The following is a 15,490-nucleotide window of genomic DNA, read 5'->3' on the forward strand; positions in this document are numbered from 1 at the left end:
TATTTTTGGCAGTAGTGAAAAGTTTAGATTGAGTTTAATTTCACCCGGAAATCCAAACAAACCTGAGCAAAATGCAATACATTTTGACTAAATTGATAAATTTAGGATTTAGGATTAAGCGGTCACACTGATGTCTTCATCTGAATTTATTCAAACATCATCAATTCAACACACATACAATACTTTTAAAAAAAGCATGTAAAAAGAGGACAGGAAATAATAAATCAAATATATGGAAATATCTGCTTCACTTAAAATAACTTTGAAATATAACATAATAAAATAATAAGAAACTGGAAAACATACACACATGCATTTAAAAATATTACTTAATTATTTGCTACACTTACTGCAGCATATGCCATAAACACAAAAAGTGCCATAAAGCATCAATGGACCAAAAGACGAGGAGTTTAAGAGGTCCTAACCTTTGTGTCAGATATGGCATTGGAACTCAGACACAGGCATTGTCGCGTAAACAGAAGTTGCATTATGATTTTAGTGTGCATCAACTTATATTTCAGGCTGAGGTGGATGTAACAGTGTCTGCATTTGTAGCCGCATAAAATGTTGCATGGTATGTTGCATCTGCAGTTTAGTGTAACTCCACAACAGTGCTGTAGTGGCTGTTGGAGGAAGTAAAGATGCTCAAGATAGAGATGCTCAGATAATGTTATAGAGCTTTAGCATGAATCAAATACCAACTGAAATACAGTTAAAATAAAGCAGCTATAGCAGCGTGTCTGAGTAAAGAGACGCTAATAGCCGTTCTGAAATTACGGACAAATGGTTACAGAAGAGGAAAAACTGAAATAAAATATTAAGGCACATGGAGTCCTATAACATTTTGTACAGCAGTTTGGATGTAGATAAAAATGCTGTTCTTAATTTAGCTAAAAGAGGAACATAGTGGAATAATAAGCTCTCCAGCATCTTAGATTCATGTCATTTATTACCTCAGTCTATCTGAGTAATTTCAAGATTTTCCAGGCTTAAACACCCTAAGTTTTGAATATACTGTGTGTATGAACAGCTGCCTGGTGTTGCAGCTGTGGGTCTGATGGTCCTCCTCCATCTCAGACACCAAAGATGATCCTGAGATCAGCCAGGGAGAGTTTGGAGACGGTGCTTCCTGTTCCTGACAACACGTTCTGGGCCAGCTCCTTCTTCTTCATCTGCAGTGTTGAGATCTTTTCCTCCACCGTGCCGTCACACACAAACCTGCAAACACACACAAACACAAAACATTTTCCCATGAAGCTGTGGGTTGACGGTTTCACTCCTGCCTACAGGACATTTAATGTGATCTCTGTTTCAGGAAGCTTTAAATGCAACACTGCAGTATTATTGGTAAATAATAGCATTCACAACACACACACACACATTGGACGTCCTGCTGATTGGTTACCTGTGGATGGTGACGTCTTTTCTTTGTCCAACTCTGTAGATTCGGTCACAGGCCTGATCTTCCAAGGCTGGGTTCCTTTCAGAGTATTCAGGGGTCAGAGGGTAACGGGCATTAACATCTCACAGCTGCACGCCTCCATCAAGCAGTCAAGTTGCAGTTTTCATGCTCATAGAAAAAATTGCCTTTCTGGCAGAACTCCATTTATTTTAACCCAAACTACAATTTTTAGCAAACCGTAACCAAGAAATCTCTTTCTGGCAGAAAATTCCCGAAGCAAAATCTACATCCACCTCTGTCTATATAATATATATAATGAATACTTTGAAGGAATTAAACAAGGTATTAAGTAGGGGTGGGAAAATATTTGATACAGCATAGTATCATGATATTTTTTAGTGGCAACATGGTAAAAAAAAAAAAAAGTATTATATAAAGTATTAATATTACAAATACAAATTAAACTTAAGGTAGCCTACTAGAACAATATAATTAATTCCTTTCTCAGTCCACTACATACAGCTTGCGGCAAAAAAAAAAAAAAAAAAGGCTTAAGTGAGATAAAAAGATGTTGACAGTGTTTTCGTTTGGGGACGTGATGTATAGTTGAATAAAGTAATAAATCGCAATCTATTTTATCGCAGTAACATATTTAAAATCCCAATAACATTGAATCATGACCTAAGTAGCGTGATAATATTGGATCGTGGATCCTCTGGTGATTCTCACCTCTAGTGTTAAGTGTATTTTAAAATTCTAATTAGAGTTACTCATTGAGGGCGGCTGTGGCTCAGAGGTGCAGTGGGTCGTCTACTAATGGGAAGATCAGCGGTTCGATCCCCGGCTCCTCCAGTCTGCATGTTGAAGTGTCCTTGAGCAAAATACTGAACCCCAAATTGCTCCCAATGGCTATTCCATCTGTGTGTGAGTGTGTTAAAAACTGAGTAGCAGGTGGCACCTTGTATGGTAGCCTCGGCCACCAGTGTGTGAATGTGTGTGTGAACGTGACTCGTAGTGTAAAAGCACTTTGAATGGTCAGAAGACTAGAAAGGTGCTATACAAGTGCAAGTTCATTTGACATTTACCATAAATTCCATCAATTTTTTGGCAAACTGTTGATGTTTGTTAGTGAGGGCTATTTTAGTTCTTAAAGAAGTGTACTTTACAATAATCAATAATAAATAATTAAATAATAAAAACTGTAAAATGTTAACAATATCTTAAACTGTTAATTCTTTCCTTGTAAAATGTTCTATGGGGATGACTACAATGAAGCACTGAGAGGGGCTGAAGAGACACATGAGGTGTCAGTTGAAGTGAGAGAACTAAAAGCAGCTAAAAGTCAGCTGATGAGTAATAACTATTTATATCAATTGTTTCAAGTGAAGTTCATTTTAAGGTTAAATAATGAGACAAAAACAGGAGGTAAAGCTACTTTTTGGCATAGATAGAATAAAAACAACCACAACATTCAGACAAAAGACATACTGTATCTACTGGGGATGCACGATAACATCGGCACATCATTGGTATCGGACAATATCGGCTTTAAAATGAAGTATTAGAATCAGCGAACATGCTTTTTCTTAATTTGCACAATGACTGAATATTACATACGTTAAAAAGTATTGTATTTTGTCTCCATCTGCTGGTGGGCCGTCGCGATAAGCGTATACATGCATAATATGATGTTAATTCCACTACAGAAGAGACTGGATGATCACTAAAATCATGTGGAGAAAAAAGTGGATATATTGATATCAGTATTGGCCAAATATGTTGCTATATATTGGCATATCGGATACTGGCAAAAAATCCAATATCATGCACCAGTGGTTGATACAGCTGGCTACATCAAGCAGGAGAAAGTAAACATCACAAATTATCTTTGTGCATGTCAGTGTGTCTCACCAGTGCATGTCAATGAGGAAGAGGTGATTCCCACCGATGAGATTGAGTCCGACCCCTCCAGCACAAAGAGACACCAGCATCACCTTTGACGGAAAACCAAAATATAAACTCATACATTTACTCACAGCATGATACATGTTACACTGGTCTGAGTCCAGTTGGTGAAGTTTACCTGCGGTCCGTCAGGGTTGTTGTTGAATTCTTCCACCAGGTCCATGCGGCGTTTGGGGTTCACAGACCCGTCGATGACGGCGTATCTCAGGCCCATCCTCTGCAGATGAACTGCTACGATGCTGAGCATGCTGGTCCACTGGGACACGATCACGCTGCACATCATCAGAGGAGGAGACACCACGAGGGTGACGCTTAGTCAACACAGTCAAAAGCTTCGGAACAGACACTGAGTGGATCTTGTGGGGAGATGATTTGACAGCTGCTTGTACTTTATTATTATGTCTTGGTCTGCAAAATCAATGTGTTGAATTTTTGCTTAAAGAATAGAAAATAATTCAAGGAGAAGCATATTTGAGTTTAAGGCAACAACAAGATGTGAATGTTTTACCTTTTCTGATCGGTGCCCTTCTGTCTGATCGCCTTCAGCTCAGAGATAACAGCAGAAATCTGCAAAGTTGAGGCAGTTGTTGTTAAAATCTGATAAAATAACACCAGTGATACCAGAACATGTTCTTGATTTGTACTAATAAAATGGCCTGTTTTTCTATAAGCTCGAGATGAAGACAGATTTTAACCATGACTTAGGAAAGTAGCCATCTATGACATGATCAGTCATCATCCTCATCAACAATTACAGCCGAACTCCAGACACCTTCACGTGCTGTCAGCCCTCCCTAACGATTTCTTTCCTGCACTTTTTCTAGACTAATCAAACTGTGTAGTGAGCAGAGATGGACTCAAACTAAAATAACCTGTGACCCTTCCTCTATGGAGGCCATTAATGTCCACAGCCCTGATACAACCATGTCTTCTGCCATGGTACTGTACTGGAGATATCAAACAGCCTGCAGGACACATTCTCACATTCAGGAGGTGATTGTAATGTTCGGGTGCTGAGCACAACAACTGCCCACCTTGGTGCTCTCACTGGTGTCCTCAAACAGCTGTGAGGAGAAGCGAGTGCCATTAAGGGCCACAGTGTCTTTGGGGTCTGACGGCGAGGGGCTGGAGGACAGCGACAGAGCATTGAGCTGCTCCTCCAGAGACAAGACGATCCCGTCGCCCTGCAGCTCCGTCGTGTCGAGAGTCTGATCAGAGAGCGGGAGAGAAAAGATATAAGTGCTTGTATATACTGTGCAGCTGTTTTGTGTGTGTGCGCTTTTAGATTAGATAAAACCAGTAAGCCTGGTCGGAGCATGTGTGTGTGTGTACCTTCTTAAGAAGTGACAGGTGACAGCAGCACTGTCGGAGGCGCAGCAGCAGGGACAGGATGTGGACGGTGCTGGATGCCTGCTGAGGCTGCTGGGAACTCGACATAGTAGGGTCGGCCTGGGACATACCAAACTCTTGGGCAACTGGGGAGGGAAGACACATGATTTTATACACACAGCTTTCTTAAAACATCAATCTGAAATAAAAAGTAGTATTGAAGTATATACATTTATGTGCATTAACTTAATTGGCCTTGAGACACAAACATAATTCCACACAGTCACAGTCACACCTCTGTGTAAAAGTAGGACTGTTGAGGACTGAAACAACCAGCTGATATCTCACCTTTGTCAAAAGGGTTGGAGCTGGAAGCGTTTCCCTTTTTCACATCATTTCCTTCGTGTCTCTTCAGGTAGTTCTGCAGAGTAGATCTGGAGGAGAAGAGCAAGTCATGTTGCTTGATAGAAGTCAGAGAGGAGTTTAAAAGCTGAACACTGATCAGTCTGTATTTCATTCCTACTCGCCCTTCATGAGAAACATTATGGAGTCACAGGAAAATTGTGCAGGAAATATATAATGCTGTGAACAGTTTATTGTAAATAAACAAATTGTGTGTTGTCTTGACAATGTTTGTGAAACAAGGAACTGGAGGATGTTCCTGTGGTTCCTTCGCATTTTCAGAACCAGACTTACTCGCTTTTATCAGTTTGAAACCTTCCTAACAACTAAAAAAGGAATATGGGTTATGTTTTCTCATCAATCTTTTTATAAACTTTGTGTTACCTGGATTGGGCAAAGACCACATCATACACGGCCTGTTCATCCTGGGACAGTTTGAGCTGATGCACCTCGCAGGTCCGATCAGGAAGAGACACCTGAAACATTCAACATTTCACGTCAGCCAGGATCAAGAGTGAGTGTGTGTTGATGCTTGAATCAGTCAACATCTCAGTTGTAGTTAAATCCGAGATCATGGCCTTCATAATGAGCATTATCAGTGTGATGTTCTCATGAGGACAGGAGTCTATGCTGTGCGTGTCCCTACCAGTGGTTTTCCTGTGCAGTCCAGTTGGTCTTTGGTGCGTCGGAGCAGCAAACACCTGGTCAGGATGTTGAGTCTTTCTCTGCCTCTCTTTGAGCCGTTGTCCACCTGAGCTTTCCACAGTTTGTACTCATCAAATGGAGAGCAACGCAAAAACCTAAAGGACAGATGTGAATGAACAGAAACTCATTCAGATAAACCATCTTCACAAACTTCACGTGACTCCAGTGAATTTATAGTTTTGTTACGGCCATAGAAAGCTAATATAAAGCTAGAATGTGTCAGACAATAGCCGATGGGTTCTCCGATTGTATCTCTGCTAATGTGTTTTGCCTCTTTTGTTCTCTAAGTGGACTGCTTACCTGCAGGCAACCAAAGCCCGCACAAAGGGGTTGGTCAGTACTACTCGGACGCAAGTATAAATCCCGCTTAAACGCACCAGTCTCATTACAAACAGCACTTCCCCGTGAGAGCCAACAAATGATCACAGAGACAAAACAGAGGATGTATTACTCCTGTATTCAGTGTGTTCTTACTTGAGCAGTGAATACATGTCCAGCAGGTTGTTCTGGATGGGTGTACCCGTGACAGCCCAGCGGGCCCGAGCCCTCAGCTGACAGACTGCCATGGAGGTCTGCACCTTTGGGTTTTTGATGTTGTGGGCTTCGTCCAGAATCACTCGGGCCCAGGTCACTCGCAGAAGAGGAGCAGAGCGTGGTGGCTGAGGAAAATGACAAAGGCATGAAGTCTACATGTGTCTCAGTTCTTCAGTTTTGGTGCCAAAGATTACTGAACACATTTCACACACAGTTTCAGCTGCCAGCTTCTTTAGTGTAACTTTGTGTCAGAGAGAGAATCTTCAGTTACAGTATTAAAACTGATAAATGCTGCTGGAGTCAGAGCTGTTGCTTTAATTTATACAAATATATTACTCACCACAACATCAGCATCATCTTTGCTGGGTTTCTCAGCGTCTTCCTTCTGGACTGGAATCTCTTTAGAGACCAAACTGTATGTGGTCACCACCACATCATAGTCAGCCAGCCTGAGGGAACGACAGAGAGCAATTAATACAGTCTGACTGTGTGTTTCAACAGTCTTCTCTTGATGTCTAAGAGCTGAAGCCTTTCAGTTAGAAATCATGAAATCAGCTGCCAGTTAGAGCTGGGTAATAGTTCAATATCTCGATATCAGTGTTTGACTTTGAGTGAAAACATATTGTGGTTATATGATCAAAAAGAGAAAAAGGGTACGACTGCTCTCTTATAAAGCATTCAGAAAAGAGAAGACGACAGAGGGGTGTGTGTGTGTGTGTGTGTGTGTGTGTGTGCGAATGTGTGCATGGTTCCCTCACACTTTGGCACTTCTCTCACGGTTGGGGCCGTGGTACAGGTACACACTCAGCCTGCTTGTCTTCACATGTTTCTCAATCTCCCTCTTCCAGTGGTGGACCAGGGAGGCAGGACAGATGATCAGAGTGCCTTTAGAAACCACGAGGCTGGAGTCTGAATGATCAACAAGCAAACTAATCAAAACTTTAATACTATAAATACTCAAACATTTAACCCTGAGAAGAATTCAGACCAAAAAAAGACATATTATGTAACTTAAAGGAGCTCTATGCAACATTCAGAGTGTAGGAGTTGTCTGGACGTAGTTTTTAACATGGAGGGTGCTGAGCCATCGGCTAGCAGCTAATAATGTTGACTCCCAAAAAGGTGCTTAACAATGGCAGCAGTGCTGACAGAGCAACTGTGCGTGTCCACAGGGATGATTTTTGAAGTGAGGGGTGACGCTGCTTCACAGCATTGGACACTTGATGGGAGTGCCACTATGCCCACAGGCTGTCTGCTCCCAGATTTAAACTGGAACATCATGGCAGCTTGTTTGGAAACTTTCCTTTATATCAAGAAAACAGCTGACTGAAATGTGTTTCTAAAAATATCTGAAGTAAGAATTAAGCCCTTCAGTTGCTGGCTTCGTTTCAGATCAACAACGGTTAGTTTCCAGAGGCAGCTAGTCACGCTGGATGCCTCTGATTTGCATAAAGTAGCCAAGAAACAACTTTATGCAAATGAACGTACACAAAGCTGTGCACGACTACAGACAATGAATGGGGAGGCACCTACCATAACAGTGTTAACCAGGGGAAACCCAAGAGTAGGCACGGGGCTTCCGCAAAAACGCCGCCTTGCTCTTAGAAGTAACCGCTGTATGATCGCAGTGTTAAAGCGGGGGCAATGTGATATGCACACACAGAGAGGTTTACCACAACAAACCACAGAGAAACTCAGGTTACACCACACACTGAGGGAGTGTAAGGAAGTGTGTGATTACTCCACTACATCTTTACATGACAAATAGTGTGTTGCTGCTGTATTAACCTTCTGAATGTAGCATACAGCTCCTTAAAATGATGTGCAGGGACAGTCATGATTACTTTGCTTTATTCTACCAATCCAACTGAGAAAGTTAGAAAATATTCTAGTCACCAGTTTTGGAGATCCAGCTCTCTTCCTTCTTCTCAACTTCATCTTTTGCCTTGATCTTCTTGGCCAGTATGAGAGCGATCATGGTCAGGGTTTTCCCCAGACCCATGTCATCCGCTGGATCCCAAAAGAGCGGGAATGACAAGAAGGAGAAATGATGAAGAAAAAAGTTCTCTGCTCACTGGAGGTAACTGGATTGTCACGTTCTCATCACATTATATTTAAAAGTCCTAAAGACAAGTATCTTATTGAGAAACAATTTCCTGAACTCAGAGCTGAGTTTTAAAGTTAAGCTAAACGTTGCTGAGGAGGAAACTGGCATGATGATTTTCACAGGGGACGTCTCACCCCAAGATACTAAATGAAAAAGGGGTTGTATGGGTGCCCATGAGTGTCCACTTTACGGACATGCCCACGCCATCCTAGTCCCATGCAATTTTGGGCAAAAACCATGCATTTTTTCTCATGCTGTACAAATGGTGTATTTTCACCCATTGTATTTGAATAATTCTGCATACTGGGGTCCCTACACAGTCTTGGAATTGCATGAATCCTTTGAAACCCAAGGAGACATCACTTTTCTTGTGCCGCTTTCAGACGCCTTTCCCAAGTATTTAAACCTTGGAACCCTGAGCAAAGGTCTTTCAGAAACATGCAAAAAAGAGGCAAAGAGTGAATTGGCAAGAAATGTCTGACAAATTGCAAAAAAATAAATAGATTTAGAAAATTAATTTTTTTTAAAAAAAAAAAATCAAGAAAAGTAGGGAAAAAGCAAGGTAAAAAAAAATCATATTTATATATATTTAAAATTGTGGGTCAGAGTTATTGTAATTTTTACAGGTTATTTCCTTGTGTGTTTGTTTTTGACTTTCTTTCTTTTTTTAATCAATTTTCTTGTTTTTAATTTTGTCTTTTCTACTAATTTCTTGCAAATTTTTTGAGTCATTTCTTCTTTCGTTGCTCATTGAAATCAAGCCTATTTGCTCAGCTTTCAAAGGGTTAATAGAGTGTAACTGTAAGGCTGAGACTCTTGGAAATTCAGTGGGCCCAATTTTATTCATGTGTGATGATGTTAAGCCCCATAGTAGTTATTTCATTGTAGTGAGACCATTATTTGAAACAGACATCACTGTATAAAATGATCTTTAGCGACCTCTAGGATAATCACAGCCTCATGAAACTTCACAAGCACAAACCAGAGACCTCAAGCATTCAGAGGATGTTTGGCTTTCATATGTATCTTTATGACAAGGAGATTTCTCAGCAGTTTCCAGAACAGAAGTGCTCCCCTTTCAATCAGTTTCAGACTTCTCACAGAAGTCTCCAAATGCCAGAAGTTTTTGACACCAAATCACAGCATAGATTTTTCTGTGAAGTTCTTCAAGGTCTTGGTGTCTTATGTGATATTTTAAAAGGGATTTTTGACCATTTATACATTTCTCAAGTGGTCAAAAAAGCTTCAATTTAGCACCAAGTCTGTGCAACAAATGGTGTCAAACCAAAAACTACTTCCATCATAATGTGTTCAGCCTGTATACACTCTGGAAGAGGCTGATAAAGATCACATAAGAAATTCTGTGAACATACCCAGGATTCCTCCACAGGGATTCTGGGCTTCTCTCCAGAGCAGCCAGGCCAGGGCTCTCCTCTGATGGGCCAGGAGTGTAACCTGATCAGCCAATCACAAGAGGACACTGTTATTAGAATAATGTAATGGACAGATGAAAAGAGGACATGCAGGCATTCATTTTTATACTTTAAAACATATCAGACTGCAACAGTAAATGCATCAATCCCTTTATCTCATCAGTGGTGTCAGGTATTCTATGTGAGGGACTGATGAAAAACTCAAGGAGTGTGTCACCTTGATGCCTTTGGGGTCTGGAGCCTCGGCCTCAGCGTCGGGACAGGACTCCAGGGATTTGTGGAGATGGTCGATGGCCTCGCAGGTGGCATTTTTCACCGCCAGCAGACGGTCCTCAGTCATCCTGCCGCCATAAAAGGCATGGACCTGTGGGTTTGCTGGAAACATGAAGGACACATAAATAAAAGCAGTAAAAATGGAAATAAATCCAGACATAAATAGTCTGATTTCAGATAAATACAAATACACTTTTATTGCTTCAAATAAATCTGACATGACCTGACAGAACTCCTGGAAAAATGCCACACAGCTACAGAAATGTCTTCATCTGTCTCTTTAACTTACCTCCATACATCTGGGTGTGTCCCTGGCTCAGCTGGAGCCCCAGTGAGCTGCCTGAGGCCTGGTGTTGGTAGGGACCCGTGGCTGGGGGGGCTGGGAGCAGGATGGTGCCACCCTGCCGGCTGAATGGGTTAACCTGCTTGTTACCCAGACTAGCATCACTGCTGTTCTCTCCACTCTGAGACCCTGAGAGGGATTCATACATCATAGTTGCAGTGGTCACTCAGATACCGACAACAACATAAATTCAAATGTTTCACTGTATTTATAATAAAACAGAGCTTTTCATTTTCTCTTGCACTTTGTTCTGCTCACATTTTTCATTCTTCATCTCTGCACTGTTAGCTGTTATTTCTAAATTAGGTTCTTTTACCTTCATTGTTGTGTTTCATTGTCGGTACAATAGACGGAGATAGGAGATACCCACACACCAGTGCAACTGGGCTGAACAGCCACAAAAAGGTTCACACATTTTCAGCCTCTGGCGCACTGGTGTGTGGGTATCTCCTCTGCCATCCCTTATGAAAAAAATAAAAACATAAATTTCACAATTTCCTTATCTAGGGAAAAGAATGATTTTTAAAATGTCAACAAAAAACGTTTTAACTGTTTTAAGAGGGCAATGAATTACAAGACAAACAACTAACTGAGACCCAGCTGTGTTTCAAGATGTCAGACCAGTTTCCATTAACATTTAAAAACAGGGCTTGTTGTCACGGTGACCCTGTAAGAGCCAATTTTCTATGTGTTTCAGTTTGCTTTTGTTTCCTGTAATACCACTGGTGAACACTGAGTGACAGTCACCTACAAACAGGGCCTTATTCAGATGGGCAGGGAAATGCAGCCAGGTGTGCTGCATGTCTGGGAAGGCACAAAGTTTTTTGTAGTCATGGCATCAGGGAGAATGATAGTGAGGCAGCTATCATGTGATTAAGCTACCTAACTCTGTCTCTAGATATCAATTTGTGTGGAGTGTAAGCAATTAAAGCAAGAAAAGTAAGAGAAACGTATGGACTCAATGCATGAACAGAACAGCTTGTGTCAGTTAGAACTCACTGACATGCAACGACGCAGTGACTTAGTGGAAAGCCATTTTAGACCAGATTAACTGGGAGCCAAGATTCATTTCTGCAACAGCTGTAACATATAGTGGCTTCTTTCAAAATGATTTTATATTAACTGTGCTGTGATGTGATTGAGTTACCAGGCTGAGAAGCAGCAGTGAGACTAAGAGACTCCAGCGCGTCCTCCAGCTCTTTCACCTGAGTCCTCAACCTCTCCCCTTTATCTGGCAGAGCTGCCACGTTCACCACGGACAGAGTCGCCTAAACAGGGGGGACAAAAGTGTTAGAGGATCCACAGACAAATAAAAATGGATACATAAAGAAGATACGCAGACCCTTGAAAGAACCTGGGGCACATCTCTGACTTCCATGGCTATCAGAATCTGTCCAAACAACCAACTATATTTGTCTCATACTCACCTTCTTCTGTTGGAGTTGAGCAGTAAGCATGGTGCGCAGCCCATCCTGCTGACCTTTCACCTTAGAGGCTGGCTGGAACCCAGCATACGCAGTCAGGGGCTTTTGGACAGCAGACACAGGAGGAGTTTTCTGTGTGGCAGGTTTCACTGACACCACCACTACATCATCATCATCATCATCATCTTGGTGGATTCTGGTTCCACTGGACTCCGGCTGTGTTGGTTTGGTACTTGTGGGGTTCTTGGTGTTCTCTGAGTCTCTGCGGCTACTACTGGGTGCAGATTTAGAGACACTCTCTTTCACAGCAGGGTCAGTTTGTTTCACCTGACATGTTTCACCGCTGGTTGGTTGCTGGGTCGATTCCTTGTGAGGTTCTTGTGAGGTTTGATTTACTTTCACAGGATGGACAGCCTTGACAGTGGAGGTAGAGCTCGTTTTTTCTGCTACTCCCTGCTCAGTGTGGTTCTCTTTGGCCTTGTCTTGCACTTTATCTGTAGTCTTATCCACAGTGTGAGCTTTGGGACTGCTTCTCTTCTCATCTGAAACTCTCTTCTTTAACTTCATCCCCGGGGGAAGCTGTTTGCCTCTGTAAGAATCTGATGAATCCAGCTTCCCTTTCTCCTTCTCTTCCGCTCTTGCACCTACGCTCGCCTCATTTTCTTTCTGACAACCTTCTCTTGCCTCGCTGTCTTTCTCCTCACTTTTCTTGTCACCTCCTCCACGCTGCATCCTGCTCCACTCAGAATCCTTGTCTGTCTTGACGGGGGCTTTAAAAGGGTTTCGGACAGGAGGCAGGCAAGAGGGCTGCAGCTGTGTGTCAGAGAGAGGGTTTCTCTTTTCTTTCTCTGGCTGCAATTATGGAGGAAAACAGACATTTAAAAAGTAGGTACAAGACAGTCAACTGAAAAAGAGATGGGGGGTGACATGTGGCAAAGACTCAAATTGTGGATATTGTAATTGTATGGCCAGTGACAGAAACAGTTTGGATTTTTGAAGTGGGGTTGTATGAGGTGTTTATCCATAGTCAGTGGATTACCTACAGTAGATGTTTGTTAGCACGCCCCCAGTTTGGAGAAGTGGCAGGAGTGCCGATAAGGAAGCTAAGCAATGTGCTGCTGTGAATGGGGGCAGCAGCAAAATGTATTTTAGCCACGTAAAAAATGTCCCACCTAAAAAGATCTATAACAGTTAAAGTGTACGTTATATTATGAGTATTTTCACCACTTTGTCTTTCAGTCAGTCAGCCTGTTTTGACAGGGAAGCCACAAACGACTTCAGTTCCCCATCTTTGCTCTCTTCAAAGCCACCAGACTCCATTGACAAAAACAGTAATTTTAGCACGCTGAACACGGGAGCCGCTGGTCTATCACTGCCTCGACTGATTAGTTTGTTTGTGTTATTTGATGAGTGTGGTTAATCTGAAGTAACCCTTTAAGCCCAAAGTCACATATGACACAAACAAAATACCTGATTGAGGCAGTGACAGACCAGCAGCTCCTGTGCTCAGCAGTGTTAAATCACTGTTTTTCCTCAGTGGAGTCTGGCTTTGAAAAGAGTGATAGAAGCAGCAAGGCACATCTACTGTACGTAATACATTGACTATGGATAGCTCATACAACCCCATTTCAAAAGGTCCAGAATTTCCCTTTAATCCCATAAGGTTAATTTTCTACATGTTCATTCATATCTCTAGCCTTATATCTTAGCATGACACTAACATATTTGGTCTCTTTGGAAACATGAATTCAGCATAAAGTTCTGAACATGTGTGTAACAATTTGAGGGCTGAAGAGATAAATGTGTTGTCTATTGCTACTGAGTCCCAGATACAATTCTCAGATAAAACAAGGGTGTGTATTGTGTGATGTGATGAGTACTGTCTTACTGCAGTCCAAGGCACGCTTCCACACCACCTCTGGCCTGCTTTTTTCCCTGTAATGCACCTGTAGAACAACCTGAAAGAAGGAGAACGCACTTGGATTCAAAAGTACAATCCAATCAGCAGTCAACTAAAACCAGGCACCATGTTCAAGTGCCTAATATAATTGTAAAGCTGCAACAGAAGCTACTTTTTATTACTTGTTTTGGACCATAAAACACCTGTACACACACCTGTGGCTCTGCTGTTGTAGACTGTAGGTAAGAGCTTGGAGCTCCACAATCGAATCTTCATGCTGGAGGCAGTGGGATGCTGAGACGCTGGAGGAGATTGTAGTAAAATAGAGATCAGAAACAGGAATATAAATCTGTGCACACTCTACAAAACTTGGGAGATCTAATCCAGGATTTGACCAACAATTTAACTATCACACCATGACCAAATGTCTGCCAGTTATAGTTTGACAAAGGCCATGGTCTTGGCTGAAATGAGAGGAATAAAATACCAGTGTGAATGCATCAAAAAACATATCAGTATTTGCCTGAAGCAAGCAAAGCAACTGTTAAGCATGACTGATGTTTAGATGAATGGTCTCACGCATCTCTACTTTATGGTACTGGGTTTTTTAACATTTCTGGGTTGCACCAGAGTCTTCCTGAGTCATTTTAAAAGAGGAGGCTGTACAATTTTCCAAAATAATGAGCACTTAGAAACATGTCACTGCTATGGTGGACACTTGGATCCATCCTTGCCTTCACACATCCACTCTAAATTCGTCTCAGAGTGTCAGACTCAGGGGATCAGTGATGTGAATACCTGGCCACATGAGTGAAATCACAGCCTTGCTTGTCAACGCAGACGTAGAAGCTCTTGCCTTTATTTGGTCCATCTTTAACGCCCGTTTTTAACATACACACGTTGCCTGTAAGGGGACATAGATAAGGAGTTATTAGCAAATTCAATAAGCTTTCTATTTACTACAAGTTAGCAACGGAAATGCGTAGAAAGCTTTGGTTAGCATATTCAGAAGTGAACGTCACACCGACCACTAACAGAAACTGCCTTGTCACGCACATTAAAACAGTGTAAATATGAATTGTGGACACTAAACACAACACGTACCTTCATATTTTATTAAAAAAAACAAAAAACAATTACAAACCGTTAACTTGTGGTGACTTACCGTGGACATTACATAAAATTTTCTCCATTGTCCTGACACATACAGCACAACTTCACCTTCTGGGAAGAGACGTTCGGTATTTTCGTATCGACCAATCACAGCAGTTAGAAAACACATCCGGTGGATATTTACCAGTATAAAAGTTGAGGTAGAAATTGATTCATAAAAGCACGTAATGTTTGTCATAAAGGTAAAGATTTAACAATGTATATGCAATATAGAGTAGACTACGTAAAGATTTAAGCATATAAAGCGAAAAGTCAAAGGAAGGCCAGTTTTTATTTTCTCGATGGCTTTTATTGTGAAATATCTTGGCGAAAAGCCGTTAAGCCGGATGCATTTCGAAGCTATTTTTCTTTTCAAAAACGTTACTCGACACGAATGTAGTTCTTAATATTCTAAAAAGTTGTAGTTCATATAGTATGGTCGTATATATATATACGAAATAAAAACGCTAACTTAAGAAAAAAAAAACGATTTTACTATTAGCTGAACTACACTACCC

General features: G+C 41.5%; 1 protein-coding gene across 1 annotated transcript; it reads right to left on the bottom strand.

Moving 5' to 3' along the window:
• Window positions 1-125: 125 nt before the first annotated feature.
• On the bottom strand, window positions 126-15,106 carry ttf2 (transcription termination factor, RNA polymerase II). Its single transcript, XM_049594332.1, has 23 exons — window positions 14,986-15,106; window positions 14,619-14,724; window positions 14,036-14,122; window positions 13,809-13,878; window positions 11,924-12,772; window positions 11,644-11,764; window positions 10,443-10,625; window positions 10,098-10,255; window positions 9,821-9,902; window positions 8,237-8,350; window positions 7,099-7,249; window positions 6,681-6,789; window positions 6,281-6,465; window positions 5,748-5,901; window positions 5,486-5,577; window positions 5,048-5,133; window positions 4,703-4,845; window positions 4,405-4,578; window positions 3,879-3,937; window positions 3,489-3,642; window positions 3,317-3,399; window positions 1,409-1,483; window positions 126-1,221 (listed from the first exon to the last, which is right to left on the bottom strand). Exons 1-23 carry the CDS (start codon window positions 15,011-15,013, stop codon window positions 1,077-1,079), a joined length of 3,408 nt encoding a protein of 1,135 aa, XP_049450289.1. The 5' UTR covers window positions 15,014-15,106; the 3' UTR covers window positions 126-1,076.
• Window positions 15,107-15,490: the final 384 nt, after the last annotated feature.

Source organism: Epinephelus fuscoguttatus, linkage group LG13 (genome assembly GCF_011397635.1).
Source record: "Epinephelus fuscoguttatus linkage group LG13, E.fuscoguttatus.final_Chr_v1".
In the NCBI taxonomy this organism is placed as follows: domain Eukaryota; kingdom Metazoa; phylum Chordata; class Actinopteri; order Perciformes; family Serranidae; genus Epinephelus; species Epinephelus fuscoguttatus.